A 16,027-nucleotide genomic window follows, 5' to 3' on the forward strand; every position below is an offset into this window, starting at 1 on the left:
TCTTATACCTGAAATGAAGCTCTATAAACAAGAATATTTACTGTATCACAGCATATATTATTCATTAATTAGTAATTAATATTAACAATATTTAATTAATAACTGATACTAATAACAATAAATTAATATTTAGTTAATAAATTATATTATTAATTAAAATTAATATTAAGCTCTATGAAACAAGAATATTTACTGTATCACAAGTCCCTGGAAGAGTGCTTAATACATAAGATAGTCTCAATACATATTTGTTAATTGATTGAATAGATTAATCCTATCTTGTTACCAAGATCTTCCCATGTTTAATAAATCATATAACATTTCTAATATTTTCATAGGACTCTAGTCAGTTGATATATCAAAATTAACTAAACTCCACTTTTCTTTCCATTTAGGACATTTTGGACTTTTTATTACTTTTTTAATGAAGTCCTTGATGTTTAAGTTTTGGTATCAATAATTGCCTTAGGATGATCTTAGAAGCAGAATTCTAGGGTCAAATGGCATGAATACTTGAAACATTTTGGCAACCTGCCCTTAAGAAACACTGATATAAATTTATACTTTCAACACAATGTATGAGGGTCCTCAATTTTCCACACTCCCAACAATGTTTACATCTATTTTCTTTTTAAATTTGTTGAGCATACCCCTGCCCCCAACCCATGAATAAAAACAGGTCAATGTGAGAGATAAACTGATGCTTAAATACTTTTCCACTTAACAATTTCACTTACCTGAGTTGGATCAATCACAAAATCAATTACGTGTCCATGAATTAAAACTTGGTGTAATAAGAAAAGACTGCTTTATTATGTGATATGCCTCATTTAATTATTTCTTCATTAGACAATTCTAATGTGTTTTATTAGTCACACAACACTAAAGGGTATACAATATACTGATTCTAGATGTACTATTTCCTTCTTTAATTTAGACTAATGAAAACGAGTTTTATCCCTCTTAAGTATATTCCAAAAAACTTTACTTATAAATAAAACCATTTTCATATTTCTAAATAAAGATGTAAAATAATTTGAAATAAATACATGGCTATAACATAGTTATTGAATGTCTTATAAGTTCCATAAATCCCATGAGATTACAATTATTCATGTATGCATCAACCTCAGTTCTTAACACTTTTACCTCCAAATGTAAGATATCCAGCAATCAATATTAATTTTCCAATAGTTCTCTATATAGATAGAAAGAAAACAATGTGCGTTTTCTAAGTTCTATGAGGCACAGCATTCTTTCTAGTAATGTCATGACCCAAGTAACAAATATGCATATCATGTTCTCCAAATTAAGTCAGACAATGTTATAGTTTTATTTATGTGTACACACATATATACGTATAACAATACTAAATAATTTTATCTGATGTATAAGAAATTTTGCATCCAACCAAGAAAGGTCTTTCCATTGCTATTAAAGCAAAACAAAATTACCAATGTTTAAAAGAGAAATAATAGGGTAAAGAAACTTCTTTTCTTATTTTGTTACTAAGAACATTATGATATGAAAGGCCATCATTCATAAGATAAACATTGACCCACACCATATAACAAATAGAATTATTATCACTGAATCTTTTGATTATACAACGATTTTTTAAAAATCAAATGATGTCATGTATTAGTTGTCCCTTGCAAAAGTTAGGGTGTAAATTACAAACAGAAATGGGCTATTTTCATTTTAAAGCAAAAACAATATTAGTATGTATATATTAATATTAAAAAGAATAGACAATTTTTTGTCATATTGATCAAAAAAAAAACAAAGTAAAACTCTATTTAAAAATTAGGAACCTATTTAGAGACTTGATAATATCGCATTTAAATCTTGTCCTTGATTAGATCAATGTAACAGAGTCTAGACAAAGGAAAGTTAATCTTCAATTACCAGAATACAGCATGATATTAATTGAATTGGCCCTGGGCACCTACTACATCTATTTTAGAGCAATATTTTGGATGGTATACCTTAAGGTAGCAGATTAAATTTAAAAGGATAATTCCATAATTACTACAATATCTACATGTCGGAAGATACAAAATTTCATATATCATGGTATCAGATAATAGCTTCAGAGGTCCATATGGCTTTTTCTAATGTGTTGATAATAGAGGTATGTGAGGTTTCTGTCATTATCCCTTTGAAGTATGGGCCACTTTAAGATGCAGGATAGCAAACTTCATGAATTACTCGTATTAACCAACATGATAAACTCTTTTCATTTCACAAGCTGTCTACTCTGCAGTTGTACAGTGACTTTGACAGTCACTATGTCTTTGACTTCCAAATAATAACTGTCTTCCAAATGAAGATATTTCCCTTACCTCTCAAATTCTTTTAGAAGTTAGTGTTGGCTTAACATTAGGAAGAAACATGTTTCATATTATAATAAGGTCTTATACTTCAAAGGAGTTTCAAAGGTTCTGAAAATGACTTTGAAATATACTTCTCGTTAATCTTTTGTATTCTCATGAGGCAAGTAGGTGGCAAATATTTCAACTGTGAAAAACAGAAACTAATGAAACAATTAGCTAATTTACTTGCCCTATGCTAAATACTGAAGCAATGAAAAGTCATAGTGTCAATCCTGGCACTTAACTGAAACTCTTATTTTGCATTCCATCGGTAAGAATTTTTATGCAGAGGAGAGTAAAGGAAGACAGACAAAAAATATCAGGAAATATGATACTCAACATAATTTACTTCATGAGACCCTGAGATTAATATTATTTCTTATTTAATTGATTGTGCTTGATGATGGTGATGGTGCTGAAACTTCAAAGAACTTATTTCCCTGGGTGACCACATTTGAGTGTAATCAGGGACACACTACAGGAGTTTGAATCCTACTTCACAGCAAAGCTAAAACCTCACAAAATCAACATGGTGTAATAACTCAAGAGAAGAAAAAGAAAATAAAAAGTGAAATTTCAACTTAAAATGGATCTATAAGCTGGCAATATGCCTGATTCTTAAAAGGCAATGAGAAACAAAGCAAACCTCTGGATCTCGGGCTGTCCAAGTATTATTTGCTGGATAAGTTATATTCTCCTGTTCTAGTTTTTCATTAAAAACTTTGGAAAAAAGAGTTTTTTCATTCTGTTTCATTCTTTTCTCCATATTCTCATAAAAATTCATTACAACAGTATGGTTGTTTAGTGGGAATACACCTGTAATTTACTGTTGAAAATGATTGTTCCTGTTCTCTATCTAGTTTTCCTGTGTAAAATAGCACAATAACTGACTTATTTTCATTTCCAGCGAGTGTTACTGCTTTAGAAAAAGAATGCTGTTACTGATAGCTAAGACCACCCAAACTTTAAAAATTAAAATTATTTTTGGGATTGTAAATGCTCAAATAAATGTTTATCTTTTTAATATAGCTTCTTTCTTTATATTTGAAAAAAATAAAAATAATTCTGTACAACTGTCTTGATGTATATCTTCTATATGACTGATTTTCCAAATCAGGGTAAAGTGCCTTTCTCCTCTAACAACTTTAGCACGTTATGAGTTCTGTTTTTTTCCCTAATAGAATGCTGAATGACTTTATTAGCTTTAGTAAAAGTGGTAAAATTGTCTTTGGTAAAATTAAGAGACATAACCCACCCTCCCCAAAAATCTTCTTACATTTGAAAAAATAACTTAACTTAAATCTTTTACTGAATAAGTATTTTCCTTTTTGGTTTTTGACCCACACACTTAAGAGAGTCAGGGTAAATGCAAATGTTGTTTACAATCACAGTAAGTCCTCACATAACATCATGGATGGGTTCTCGGAAACTGCAACTTCAAGCAAAATGATGTACAACACAGCAGGTCCTCAAATAATGTTGTTTAGTTCAATGTTATTTTGTTACAGCACTGATGAGAAAAATGGTTTTGTTATACATTATTTTGCTTAACTTTTCAGTCTCCAAGAACCTATCAATAATTCTAGCTATTTTAACATAGAAACCTTAGAATTTTTTTCCTCATAGCTTTATAAGGACTTCTAGACTTACCTGGCCCATCAGTCATTTTTTCTAGGCACCGAGGAGTTGCACTAAGAAAAGAGGCATGTTTTCTTTTAGCCACTAAACTACGAGGTGGCATATATTTATGCTTAACTTGGGACATCTCATATGATTTGTGAACATCATAGCTGCCTGGCGCTGGAATAACCTGAAAAAAAATTTAATAGATGAGCATAAATATATCTTATATAGAAAATATCCAAGAAGATACCAGATGGATGGTTACAGTAAGCAATGAGTAGAAAAATCCTAAAACTTTTATTAAACATTAAAAATAGAAACTTAAAAAGAATTCTTAAATCTAGCCCGCCTAATAAAAATGTAAATTTACTTGCCAAAATTAAAGTAAAATAAACACAAGTATGAACTTTAGGATCATATTCTTTAAAAAATAGCTTTCATGATATAGATCAAATATATTCAATTTAATCCTGAAAATCAAATTGCTTACAAGTATGACAGCAATGATTACCTGTTTTCCTAAGCAGCAGAACCATTCCTGCTTTATTGTTGTAAGTGAACATTGCTTTACTTATTCTACAAAATGAGACTGCTTATTTCATCTTTAATAGATTATAATTAAGTTAGAAGGCTTCCTCTTTCATCATTTATGGTTCTTTATATGAACTGCAGTCATAGTAACATTTTTAATCAACACGAACCCACATGGATATTAATAAATATAAGAATTAATTCTAAACTAAATGAAATATAAGTGCCATATATTTGTTGGACAAGTAATGCCTTAAACAATTAGCTAATTATCTCAGTGAAAACTTTTTTAAACTCATTTTCCTCAAATTATAACATATTCCTTTGAAATCTATCCACCTAGATTATGTATAAAGACCCAAATTTTTTAAGTGTTAATGATTTCCCAGTAGGCAGGAAAGTGTTATGGCTAAGCATGTGGACTCTGGCACTAGACTTCCTAGGTTCCAAATATCTGCTGCTTACTAGCTATGTGACCTTAAGCAAGCCACTTACCCTCTGTGATCTTGAGTTTTTGCATATGAAAAGTGAAAAAAATGATAGTACTTATTTTATAATATTCTGAGGATTAAATTAGTTAAAATGAGTAAAGTACTTAGCTTGGTACCTGTTTCTGTAAAAGGGTTAAGTGAATCTTACTATTCTAGAAAAGTTAATTTCAATGCAAAAACAAAGGCTGACCAATCAGGGTTTGAGCTAATAGGGAAGTATTTTAAAGTTTCAAATAAGTCAAACAAATTTGGATACTGAGAAAGCATACTTTTGAAGTCCCTCTAGGAGACATATTTTAGAAAACATATTTTTTCTTGTTCCTTACATCCATATTATCACCCTCAAGCATATGCTAACAACATTATCTTCCACTTTCAAAGAATCACAAAATATGGTAAGATCGTGACTAGGGTAGGGGATTCTTACATGAAACCCCCACTTCTGGTTTGAGTCCCATGTTAAACATGAAATGTCATGATACGTAAGTCATCTAAGAAATGCTGGACGCCATTTTCTTTTTGCCTGCATCAAGAGTATATACAGTAAGGGTAGGCTGAAAATAAGCAATAGAGGCAATATTTCCATAGATTATTTGTGTATCTTTTGGGGCTGCCTCTATGGTATGCGAAAAGAAACTGGAAGAGATTATAAAAGCACAAAGAGATCCTGTGCGTACAATATGCCTAGTGTAAATAGGAAAGCTTTGCGAAGATCTTGATAGTGCCTACTATACACTTTAGTTTTCTTATCAGAAGCCATTATTGTTCCCATTTCCCATAACACCCTACCTGGTGTCACCATCTATTTCTTCTTCCAGTGCTTAGACTGGATATAATTGATAAGTTTTGCTACTGCCACACAGAAACTATTTTTTTTAACAACTTGAAGCAAAGACAAGAAACTGCATCAGTGATCAGTGTTCTTCAACAATAGTTTGTTCACACCTGGAAAAGTTTGTCAAACTAGTTCCTTAAATTCCAGTAGATTCACTGCCTCTCTTACCAATCCAATGTATATTACCCTTGTTCATGACCACCTGTTCCTATGTATATTTATTCTTCTCTGAAACTTATTCCCTTTTTGTCTACTTTACTGATGTTCCCTCCTCTTCCTATTCATCTTAAATTCTCATTTTATCTGACCAAGAGATTAACATTTCAAGTAAATATCCCAAGCTGATGATTAATAGGACAAATCTGAAACTCTGTCTAGTAACAATAATTTAAACAACACCTATATACTGTATAGTACCTAAATGAGCTGAATACCATTGTCAGGGAAAGATAGTATTTGTAGATGAGATCATCAAATTTGTTGGCGATTCTTTATACATCACAGAAAATAAAGAAGGGACATGAAGAATGGATATAATAGACATTTCTCGTGGTTTTTTGTTTTTTTTTTTTTTCTCTTTTTGGCTTATTGCATGACTTTTTTCTCATGCCAATATTTAAATCCTGTTCTTGCATTTGGGAAATTCCACATTATACAGCAGAGAATCTGGGTCCCAACACAAAAGCTAAAAATGTCTGGCTCTCATCTTCCTGGTCTCATTTTTTAGCTAGAACATGAATCCTGGTCATAGGCTTAGTGTCCTGACTTCCTCATCTGGAAAACCAAAGCCCTATCCTAAAATAACATAAAGCAGCATTGAATTCGTATAATTAATGTGCATAAAATTCTTAAAATGTTTTCTGACACATAAGGAGTACCAGTGTTGGCTTTCATTGCTATCATCATTGCCATTGGCATTATTATCTTTATTAGGTGTAGGACTCACCAACCCCTCAGTGATATCTCCCTTGCCTGAAGAGAGATGCTAATGGGATATTAAAAGGGAAGTCCCTAGTATTTTAAGCTACAAACAAATCAAAAGTAGTTAAGTTGTTGAGAATCACATAAAGACAGTGTTCCAAGAAGTTTAAAAAGAATTCACTAGTTTCAACCTACTTCAAAGGAAGGTGGGTCAGCTTGTTTGTATTTTGGCAAAACCATTTCACATACTTTGTGATTTTATTCATTTCTGTCAAGTCAAAGTCCCTATAAAATTCTACTTGCTCAATACCCATGCAATAATTCACTTAAAACTCAAGCCTGACTGACCTGTAACCCCATAGACCAAGAGATTAACATTTCTTGGTCTGATTTCATACACAATTCAGAATTTGTATGAAAAGGATTCAGAATTTCCAACTGAATGAAATTGGAAAAACTCTGAATTTGTATGAAATCAGGAGGTTTCAAAACCTCCTGATTTCATACAAATTCAGTTTTTCCAGAATGAAGAGGTCTCAGGAGGTATGAAACCTTCTAATTTCATACAAATTCAGAATTTTTCCAATTTCATTCAATGTTCCCTGCTATTTTGACATATGTAATTTCACATACTCTCTGATCTCAGACATGTGAAACCGCATGTAGGCTCTGATCTTCAAAAACTTTGGTTACAAAACAGCAACAAGTAAACCCCTCAGCCACAGAAAGGAATGGAACATTCAATCCCTAAATTGTCTCTCATGTTGTAGCATATTGCAAATAAAGATTGACCTCAAGTTTTAGTCTCAGAAAAAAATTTTCCTTTACCATGCAATGGTAAAAGATCTGGAAATATTTTTATGTCATATTCATTTTTGAATAACAGTTTTACTAAATATAGATTTTTTTTGCTTGAAATTTTTTACTCTCAGCCTTTTGCATGTCATTTCACTAATTTCTGACCTCCACTGATTCTGATGAGAAGCCTACAATCAGTGATAGTTTCCACTATATGTTTCCTTTTTCTTGTTGCTTTCAAGATGTTACCTTTGTTCTCTTTCACTAGTTTGACTATAATGTGTCTAAGTGTGAATTCTCCTTAAATGTATTCACCTTGGAGTTCACTGAACTTCCTGGATTCATAGATTAGTGTTTTTTTAATTACATTTGGAGAGTTTTCAGCAATTATATCTTCAAATATTTTTTCTGCTCATTTCTTTCTCACCTCTCCTTCTGGGTCTTTTATTATCCATATGCTAAAATACTTGACATTCACCCACAGGTCTCAAATTACTTGTATTGTTCAATGTTGTTCTCTGTTTCTCATATTCAATGATTTCTATTGATCTACCTTTCAGTTAATTAATTATGTCTTCTGCCCCCTCAAATCTCCTGAGTCAAGTTAGTAAATTTTTTATTTATGTTTTTGTACTTTACAACTCTAGAATTATTTTTGTTCTTTTGTTTGTGTCTTTGCTTGCTTCTATTATCGATTAAGATTCTCTATTGGCTCACTGCTAGCATGTTTTTCTTTAATTATTTAATCATAAGTTCCATTAATTCTTTGAAAAAAATTTAATAGCGATATTTACATATCTAATAAGTTTTGGTTGAAAAGTGGACATTTTAAGATAAGATAGCAACTCTGGATTTTTTTTCTTTAATGAGATTTGTTGTCCATTTCACCTAAGTTTTCAAATTTCAAATTTGTTAATAATGCAAACTGTTTTCTTTTTGCTTTCAGAATCTGTAGAGATGTCCTTCTTTTCATTTCTGAAGTTTGTCATTTAAGCCATTTCTCATTTTTTCTTAGTAAGTAATATTATAAGGTGGTTTATTCTATTCGATCTCTTAAGATAGAATAGATCTATCTAAATATATAGAATAGGTTGATCTTTACGTTTGAATTTGTCTCTTTCTCCTTAAAGTTATTTATGTCAATATTTGCTTTGCATATATGTGGAGCTGTGTATATAAATTTAAATTATCATATTATTCTGGTTAATTAAACATTTTAAAAATATTGACCGACCATGACCATTTACTTCTAAATTACTTTTTGTTTTAACATATTTTATCTGGAATCAAAACAGCTACACCAATGAGTAAGTTTTGATAAACTATTACTGATAAACAGTATGTTTTGATAAACCTCTGCCTTCAATTTCAGAAACAGTAAAATTTTAAAATTATTATTTGAAAGATATCAGAGATTGGTAATAATAGGAGGATTTTTGTGCTAAATTCCAAATGTAGAAGAGACCTTCCTATGTAAATTGAGATTACAAGCTGTGTTCCATTCGTGTAGGCATTTACTAAGTCTGGACGAGGGCTAAAGACTGGTATTGTCACAGATTATTCTAAAAGAAAAAGAAAGACTTTGTGGGGCTTTTGAAAGTCACATAGTATAGCATGACTATGAGAGAATAAAGGCTGAGAGAAGGCAGCCTGAACTTCTGAACCTGAACCTCAGCCTAAACTCAGAGGAGCCTGAACTCATCATCAGTGATTCTTTACTATGAAGTATTTATTGAATACTGAAGCAGGCAAAAGGATAGAGGTCTGGACTGGAAAGACAGAGTAAAATCTCCTGTAATCTAGTGATGCCTAGGAGACAAAGTCACACTAGAGCAATGACTGACAACAAATACAAGTTTCTTACTCAAGATAGTTGCCATATTTTGAATCTAAATGGGATACAAAGCTAAAGTAGAAAACACTGAAGGGTGGAATATGTGGGAAAGAAGGCAAAGTGAACTTCAGACTCTCAATCAAAAAACCAGGAAGGCCACTGGGTGCGGAGGCTCATGCCTATAATCCCAGCACTTTGGGAGGCTGAGGCAGTTGGATCACGAGATCAGGAGTTAAAGACCAGCCTGACCAACATGGTGAAACCCCATCTCTACTAAAAATACAAAAATTAGCCAGGCCTGGTGGCATATGCCTGTAATCCCAGCTACTCGGGAGGCTGAGGCAGGAGAATGGTTTGAACCTGGGTGGCAGAGGTTGCAGTGAGCCGAGATGGTGCCACTGCACTCCAGCCTGGCAACAGTGTGAGACTCCACCTAAAAAAAAAAAAAAAAAAAAAACAGGAAGGCAACATGGAGGGCACAGGACCACAAAGGCAGAGTGAAATCTCAGTCTTTGCTTAGGAGACAAACTCTTACTGGAGAGAAGGGCCTGCGACAATATGCAGGAGGTCTAGGTCTAATAGCAAGAGGTATATGAAAGAAATTCTTACAATACACTAGGGTTAAAATTTGGAGCAATTAAATCAGAACTACTTCCTCTTTCAAGTTATGAAATAAATGTTCTTCCATTTCTGTGCATATATATCTTATAACTTGTTCTAACTGTTATTTCATAGTTAAGTATATTCTAGTCTAAAATTTTATTTCAAATTCTTAAATACATAATTTTAAGTCATATAGAACTTCTTTTATAATGAAACTTGTCATTATCATTGAAGTGACTTAAGAAGACTTCAAACTTTCAATCAAAACTTTCAAGCAAAATCTCTAATCAAATATATATGGTGAAAAAATTTATAGGCTATAAATATAGTTATGTTTGCCTAAATATTCAGAAAACTTTGTTTAAGCAATTTGCCAGTCTGCTTCTCCAAATTACTTAAATTTGGTTCTATAAAGAAAGGCATTTCAGATGATAATCAAATTATCTTTGTTTTACATATTGCAAATTATAATTACTAATGTCATCCTTGCCATTTTAAGCATCTCTAATATTCATCATTGTAAACATATGCCTCGTAAAATACATGACTTAGAAAGGAATGTGTTATTTTTATAGGAAAAAATTTTAATATAGATATAAAACTATGGTATTAATTGTAAGTAATAGGTAAAAATGGAAAATACTGACTTCATTTCCATCTTCTCCTGGCACACTGGAAAAGACCATTTAGGCCAATGCTGTTTTATGAAAGGAATTAGAATTGCCTGGAAAACATGATATTTCAAAGCTCAGTAAACAAATAACAAAAAGTGCTGATAGTCAAAATCACATAGGGAATAACACAACGGACTTAACCTAATTCCTGCAACATAACATTATACCAGTCATATTTGAATCACAAAGTTTCAGTTGTGTTCTGGACATTTGCACATCATTATCCTCAGATAGCCTTAAAATAAAACTTATCATCTTCCCTTACCTGCAACTATCAAACGATGTGTTCTTTCTGCACTGACTTACAAAAATTCTTTATTTAGCCAAGCCTAAAAATACAAAGCTGGCTTTTACTTTTGTTACCAAGGTTATATCTATTGTAACCTCTCTCACCTTAGACTTTACCAAGGTTATATCTATTGTAACCTCTCTCACCTTAGACTTTTCTGTCCTTTACTACCAAAAAGATCCTGGCGTGGGCTCCAAAATACTTATTACTTGGCAGTTGTACTAACTGCTTATTTCAGCTTTAGGTCTTCTAGTCCCCAACTATTTGCATGCTAGTAGCCAATAAATTATTGTACTGAAAATGACATAAACCCGCTAAAAACCCTCACTGGATCCCCAGTGCCTATGGGAAAAAATTTCAGGAAACTCTCCTTAGCATCCGAAGCCTCTTTTCAATTTGAAGGCAAATTTACAACTGTAAAAGCCAGTTCAAGTAGAATCTCTTTCATTAAGCATTCTTGAGAACCCTAGCTAGAAGTGATATCTTACTCCTCTGAATTATTTTATTATTCATTATTTGCATAAATAGCACACTGAACAAACATACCATATATATTTGAAATTTACTACTTTGTTTACATAAGGGCAAGAAGAAGATAAAGCTGTCTGATGAGAAGGAAGACAAAATTTCCTCAGATAAGATTCAATTTACCCTTCAAATTTATGGAGTAATTTTTCTATTATTCTCTCAAATTAGTGAAAAATGACAGTAGGAATCTAGGGGTATACAAGCTCCATAATATCATCAACTATTTAGGTCCTTTCATGTTTTTTGCCACATCATATTTAGGTTGTGACCCTCCTCCTTATATTCTCTCAAGACATTGACTGCAGCTCCTGTCATAATGTTTTTATTTCAAAAATAAAGCAGAGAAAGGGTAAAAATCAAAAATTAACAACTATAAAAGCCTTTTCTGAAGTCTTTTCTGAAAGCCTAATCTAGTAACTTCTATTTTCTTTTCATTGGTTAAAACTGTGCCAAATAACCACCCTCAAGCTGCAAGGGAACCCCAAAAAAGTAGTTGCCTTACTTGGGCACATTGTTATCTAAATAAAATTGGGTTCTGTTAGCAAGAAAGAAAGAATGAATGAATATTGGGTAAGAAACTAATAATCTCAGTCATAATAGCTCTCTGTTTTTGAGGTCATTAGAACTGTAAAAAATTAACTCACTTCAGAAACTATGTGTAATATTGAACTGTCTTTGTCAAAAGCTTTCTGACCATGGTTTATTCATTCACTTTAGTCTCTAATTCTTGTTAATCCTTTGGGTCTCAAATCTCCCCTGAATTCATTAGCTCTTTCAGCTCTGATATGTTCTCAGAATACACAGCTCTTAAGTTTGCAGCAGTTATTACATTTGCAATTAAACAAGTCTCTAATTACTTGTTTAATATCACCCATCACCATAGGAATGAGAGAGCTCCTTGAGTGTTCAGAAAGCCTCTATTTTGCACACCATTGTATCTCCCAGAATGGTAAATGTCTTTGCAAACAGTAAGTGATTGACACATATTTTTAAATCAGTGAATGAATATGTGAGTTATAAGTGCATGAATGAGTCTAACAGTATCTGTCTACCTTGAGGCTTTCTTTTTGTTTAGCCTTGTTGTTGAGTTCTTCCATGACAGTAGGGCTGACACTATGCCTTGAAAGTATTTTCAACCCATACAGTGCTTAAATTTACCTCACATGTAATCAGTTCTATATTCTTTAATTAGCAAAGCCTAAAAATACAAAGCTGGCTCTTACTTTTGTTCACCTTTCTGTGTTGTATAAATATTTTCCAAATATTGCTTTTGCTAAAGATGTTCCTGTTTCTAATAAAGGTGGATATAACTTATAATCTCAGAAATGATACAGAAGTAGAAATATGTCCATTAAAACTTTGATCAAGTACTAACTTTCACAAAATCATTACAGAGTGTCTCCAGGTAGTTAAATTTTATTAATATTTAATGTGAGATGCATTTGCTTCTCTTTGCTATCAAAAAGTAGACTTTGACTTTTAATGCTTAAGTTTTCATGACCACCTTTAACAGTAGTTTTATAGAAAAAAAAGTGTATCTCAGCATATTACAGTAAAATACAAGAACAGAAATGGCCTATATAACCTTTCTCTTCCGACAAATGCTAATGCTACTGAGGCAGAGAATAAGCAGATTATCTCCAATTATAATAGCTCTAATTGACATAATATCCATTCTTCAGAGTTCTACTTTTAGTCTAAAAGTTAATTCTTTTGTAATGTTGAATGTAAAGACAGAGAAATTATTTAAAAAGGACATAATTGCTCCTAGTACCAGTTGAACAGATTTGGATATGGCATTAAAAATCACCTTGATAAACTTGAAGTAAATTTTGAACATGAGTTGTGAGAGATGTGTGAATTTAAATAGCAGAGTTAGGAGAATTATTCATTAACCCTAGAGAAACGTCTACCAGTAAGATTCCAATCAATTTATGTCCATACGTTTTAAAATCAAATGAATCTTAACGTCATCTACTTTGGTTCAGTGCGGCAAGAACCATCCCTTGTATATAAATAGGAATCATTTTAAGGTAGTGCTACTAAAATTCCACAGAACTTGAGGTCAGAATTGCTGGGTTATATTTATAGCCTTATTACTAACTTTTAAAAGGCCCTCAAGAACCTCACCCGCTCATTTACACCCCCCACCATGAAGTATGTGGAAGGTCACTGTGCACAAGGCATTTCTCTGTATTCTTTATCCTGTGAGATTGTCAGCGAGACGAAAGTAGAACTATTCATATTTGGAAGCTGCCTCCACCATAGTAAGGGTGATGGTGGGCAGGATGATCCAGCCTTGCTTTTCTAAGTTATAAATATCTCAGCATCCCATTACCTATTTCAAAAACAATTATGTAGTTATATTTAGACAGAGAATAATAATGGTGATAACGGAGAAATACACTATGCAAAAGGTAAAGAGAAAGGAGAAAAATCAAGATGAGTAAGACAAGGTATGGAACAACAAGAAAGGAACATTGTCTAGACAGAGACATATAGATCCCTTATAATATTTACCATACTCCCAAGGTAACTATGTTTTCCATGTTATGACACATAGATTGTAGATCTCAATAGAAAAAGGCAAATTGCACGTTTGAATTGTAGGAAATCTAATTATTCTACACTAATGTTCCTATAAATTAATGTATTTTCTTTTTTTTTTTTTTTTTTTTTTTGAGACGGAGTCTCGCTCTGTCTCCCAGGCTAGAGTGCAGTGGCGCGATCTCGGCTCACTGCAAGCTCCGCCTCGCGGGTTCACGCCATTCCCCTGCCTCATCCTCCTGAGTAGCTGGGACTACAGGCGCCCGCCATTGCGCCCGGCCAATTTTTTGTATTTTTATAGTAGAGACGGGGTTTCACCGTGGTCTAGATCTCCTGACCTCGTGATCCTCCCGCCTCGGCCTCCCAAAGTGCTGGGATTACAGGCGTGAGTCACCGCGCCCGGCCAAATAAATATATTTTCTAATGAATGAAATATATTTTCAGTACTCCCATCTGCTGCCAGATTTATAGTGCTTATGTGACACCAAAAAATTGTGAAAGTTCATGTATAGTTATGTAACAAACCTGCACGTTCTGCACATGTATCCCAGAACTTAAAGTAAAATAAAAAAATTTTAAAAGAATATTGAAAATAAAGAATTGTGCAAGTTAGCTTACATTTCATGTCAAATTTAATAGCGCATTTTTTAGTGACACTAAATGTTTCTTGATTAAATAAACAAAAAAAGAATAAAACATTCAATAAAAAGGCTCCAAGGGCGCTATTACTATTTCCCAGCATCACACATTTAAAAGCTATAGTTATCTAAAAACATTCAAAATACTTTTAACTTCATAAGAATCAAAAAGAGATCATCTGAAAAAACTTGTGAATATCCTTACTTCTTCCTTCCCTTCTCTTGAAGAATTTGGTAGGCTCTTTCCCCTGTTGTATAAACAAAATGCTATGGAAGTGATACTGTTTTTATTTTTTTATTTAGAAACTGGGTCTCATTCTCTCACCCAGGCTGGAGTGCAGTGACATGATCACAGTTCACTGCATCCTCAGACTCCTGGGCTCGAGAGCTCCTCCCACCTCAGCCTCCTGAGTAGCTAGAACTACAAGCACAGGCCACCATACCTAACTAATTTGGGGCTTTCTGTGGAGAGTTTTGTGTGTTTTTTGTGTTGTTGTTTGTTTGTTTTTTAAAGATAATGTCTCGTCATGTTTCCCAGGCTGGTCTTGAACTCCTGGGCCCAAGTGATCCTCTTGCCTTGGTTTGCCAAAGTGCTGGGATTATAGGCGTGAGCCACTATTCTTAAATGCTACTCTATTTTAGTATCCATCTATCAGCCTAACAACAAACATTTATAGTCTTTCCTATGCACTGGAGTTAATGTCTAACAGTAGTAAAGGTCATGGCCTCTGAAGCTGTGTTGCCAGGGTCAAGCCCTGAGTCAGCTTTTTTTACTGGCTATATAACCATATAACCATGGTCAAATTATATGTCTCAATTTTCTCATCTGTAAAATGAGTCTAATAATAATAATAGTTCCTACCTTCTTGGGTTGTAAAGATTAAATGAGTTAAAATATGTATAACACAAGGCACATAGATAAGCACTACTTAAACTTTAGTTATTATTAAATAATAACAATATAATATAATGTATCATATATAATATATATAATTTATATATTATTTATAATTATTATACCCCATTTATTTAGTTCTTTTTTATACTAGCAAATATTCATTCAATTAAAAGTATTTTTAAAAACATGGGGATCAGGGAATAAAACAGACATGGGAAACATAGCAAAATACAAAATGGCAGCTATCAAGGTATCAATTCTACCATATCAATAATGACATTACATGTGAATGTATGTCCATTCAATCCAAACAAAAGGCACGTACCAATTTTATTAGTTTTTTTTCTTTTCACCAACTTTTAAGTTAAGTGGTACATGTGCAGGATGTGCAGGTTTGTTATATAGGTAAACAAGTGCAATTTTGGTTTGCTGAACAGATCAT

At 32.7% G+C, this 16,027-nt stretch overlaps 1 protein-coding gene across 4 annotated transcripts in view; it reads right to left on the minus strand.

Annotated features, from left to right (window-relative positions):
• STPG2 (sperm tail PG-rich repeat containing 2) overlaps nt 1–16,027 on the minus strand; it is a 786,467-nt gene that overhangs the window by 476,670 nt on the left and 293,770 nt on the right. For all 4 annotated transcript variants that reach the window (XM_054485711.2, XM_054485708.2, XM_054485709.2 and 1 more), the window contains one exon: nt 4,026–4,185. In XM_054485711.2, coding sequence (XP_054341686.1) covers nt 4,026–4,185 — 160 coding nt within the window. The remainder of the gene's footprint in view (nt 1–4,025; nt 4,186–16,027) is intronic.

This window comes from Pongo pygmaeus, chromosome 3, assembly GCF_028885625.2.
Source record: "Pongo pygmaeus isolate AG05252 chromosome 3, NHGRI_mPonPyg2-v2.0_pri, whole genome shotgun sequence".
NCBI lineage: Eukaryota > Metazoa > Chordata > Mammalia > Primates > Hominidae > Pongo > Pongo pygmaeus.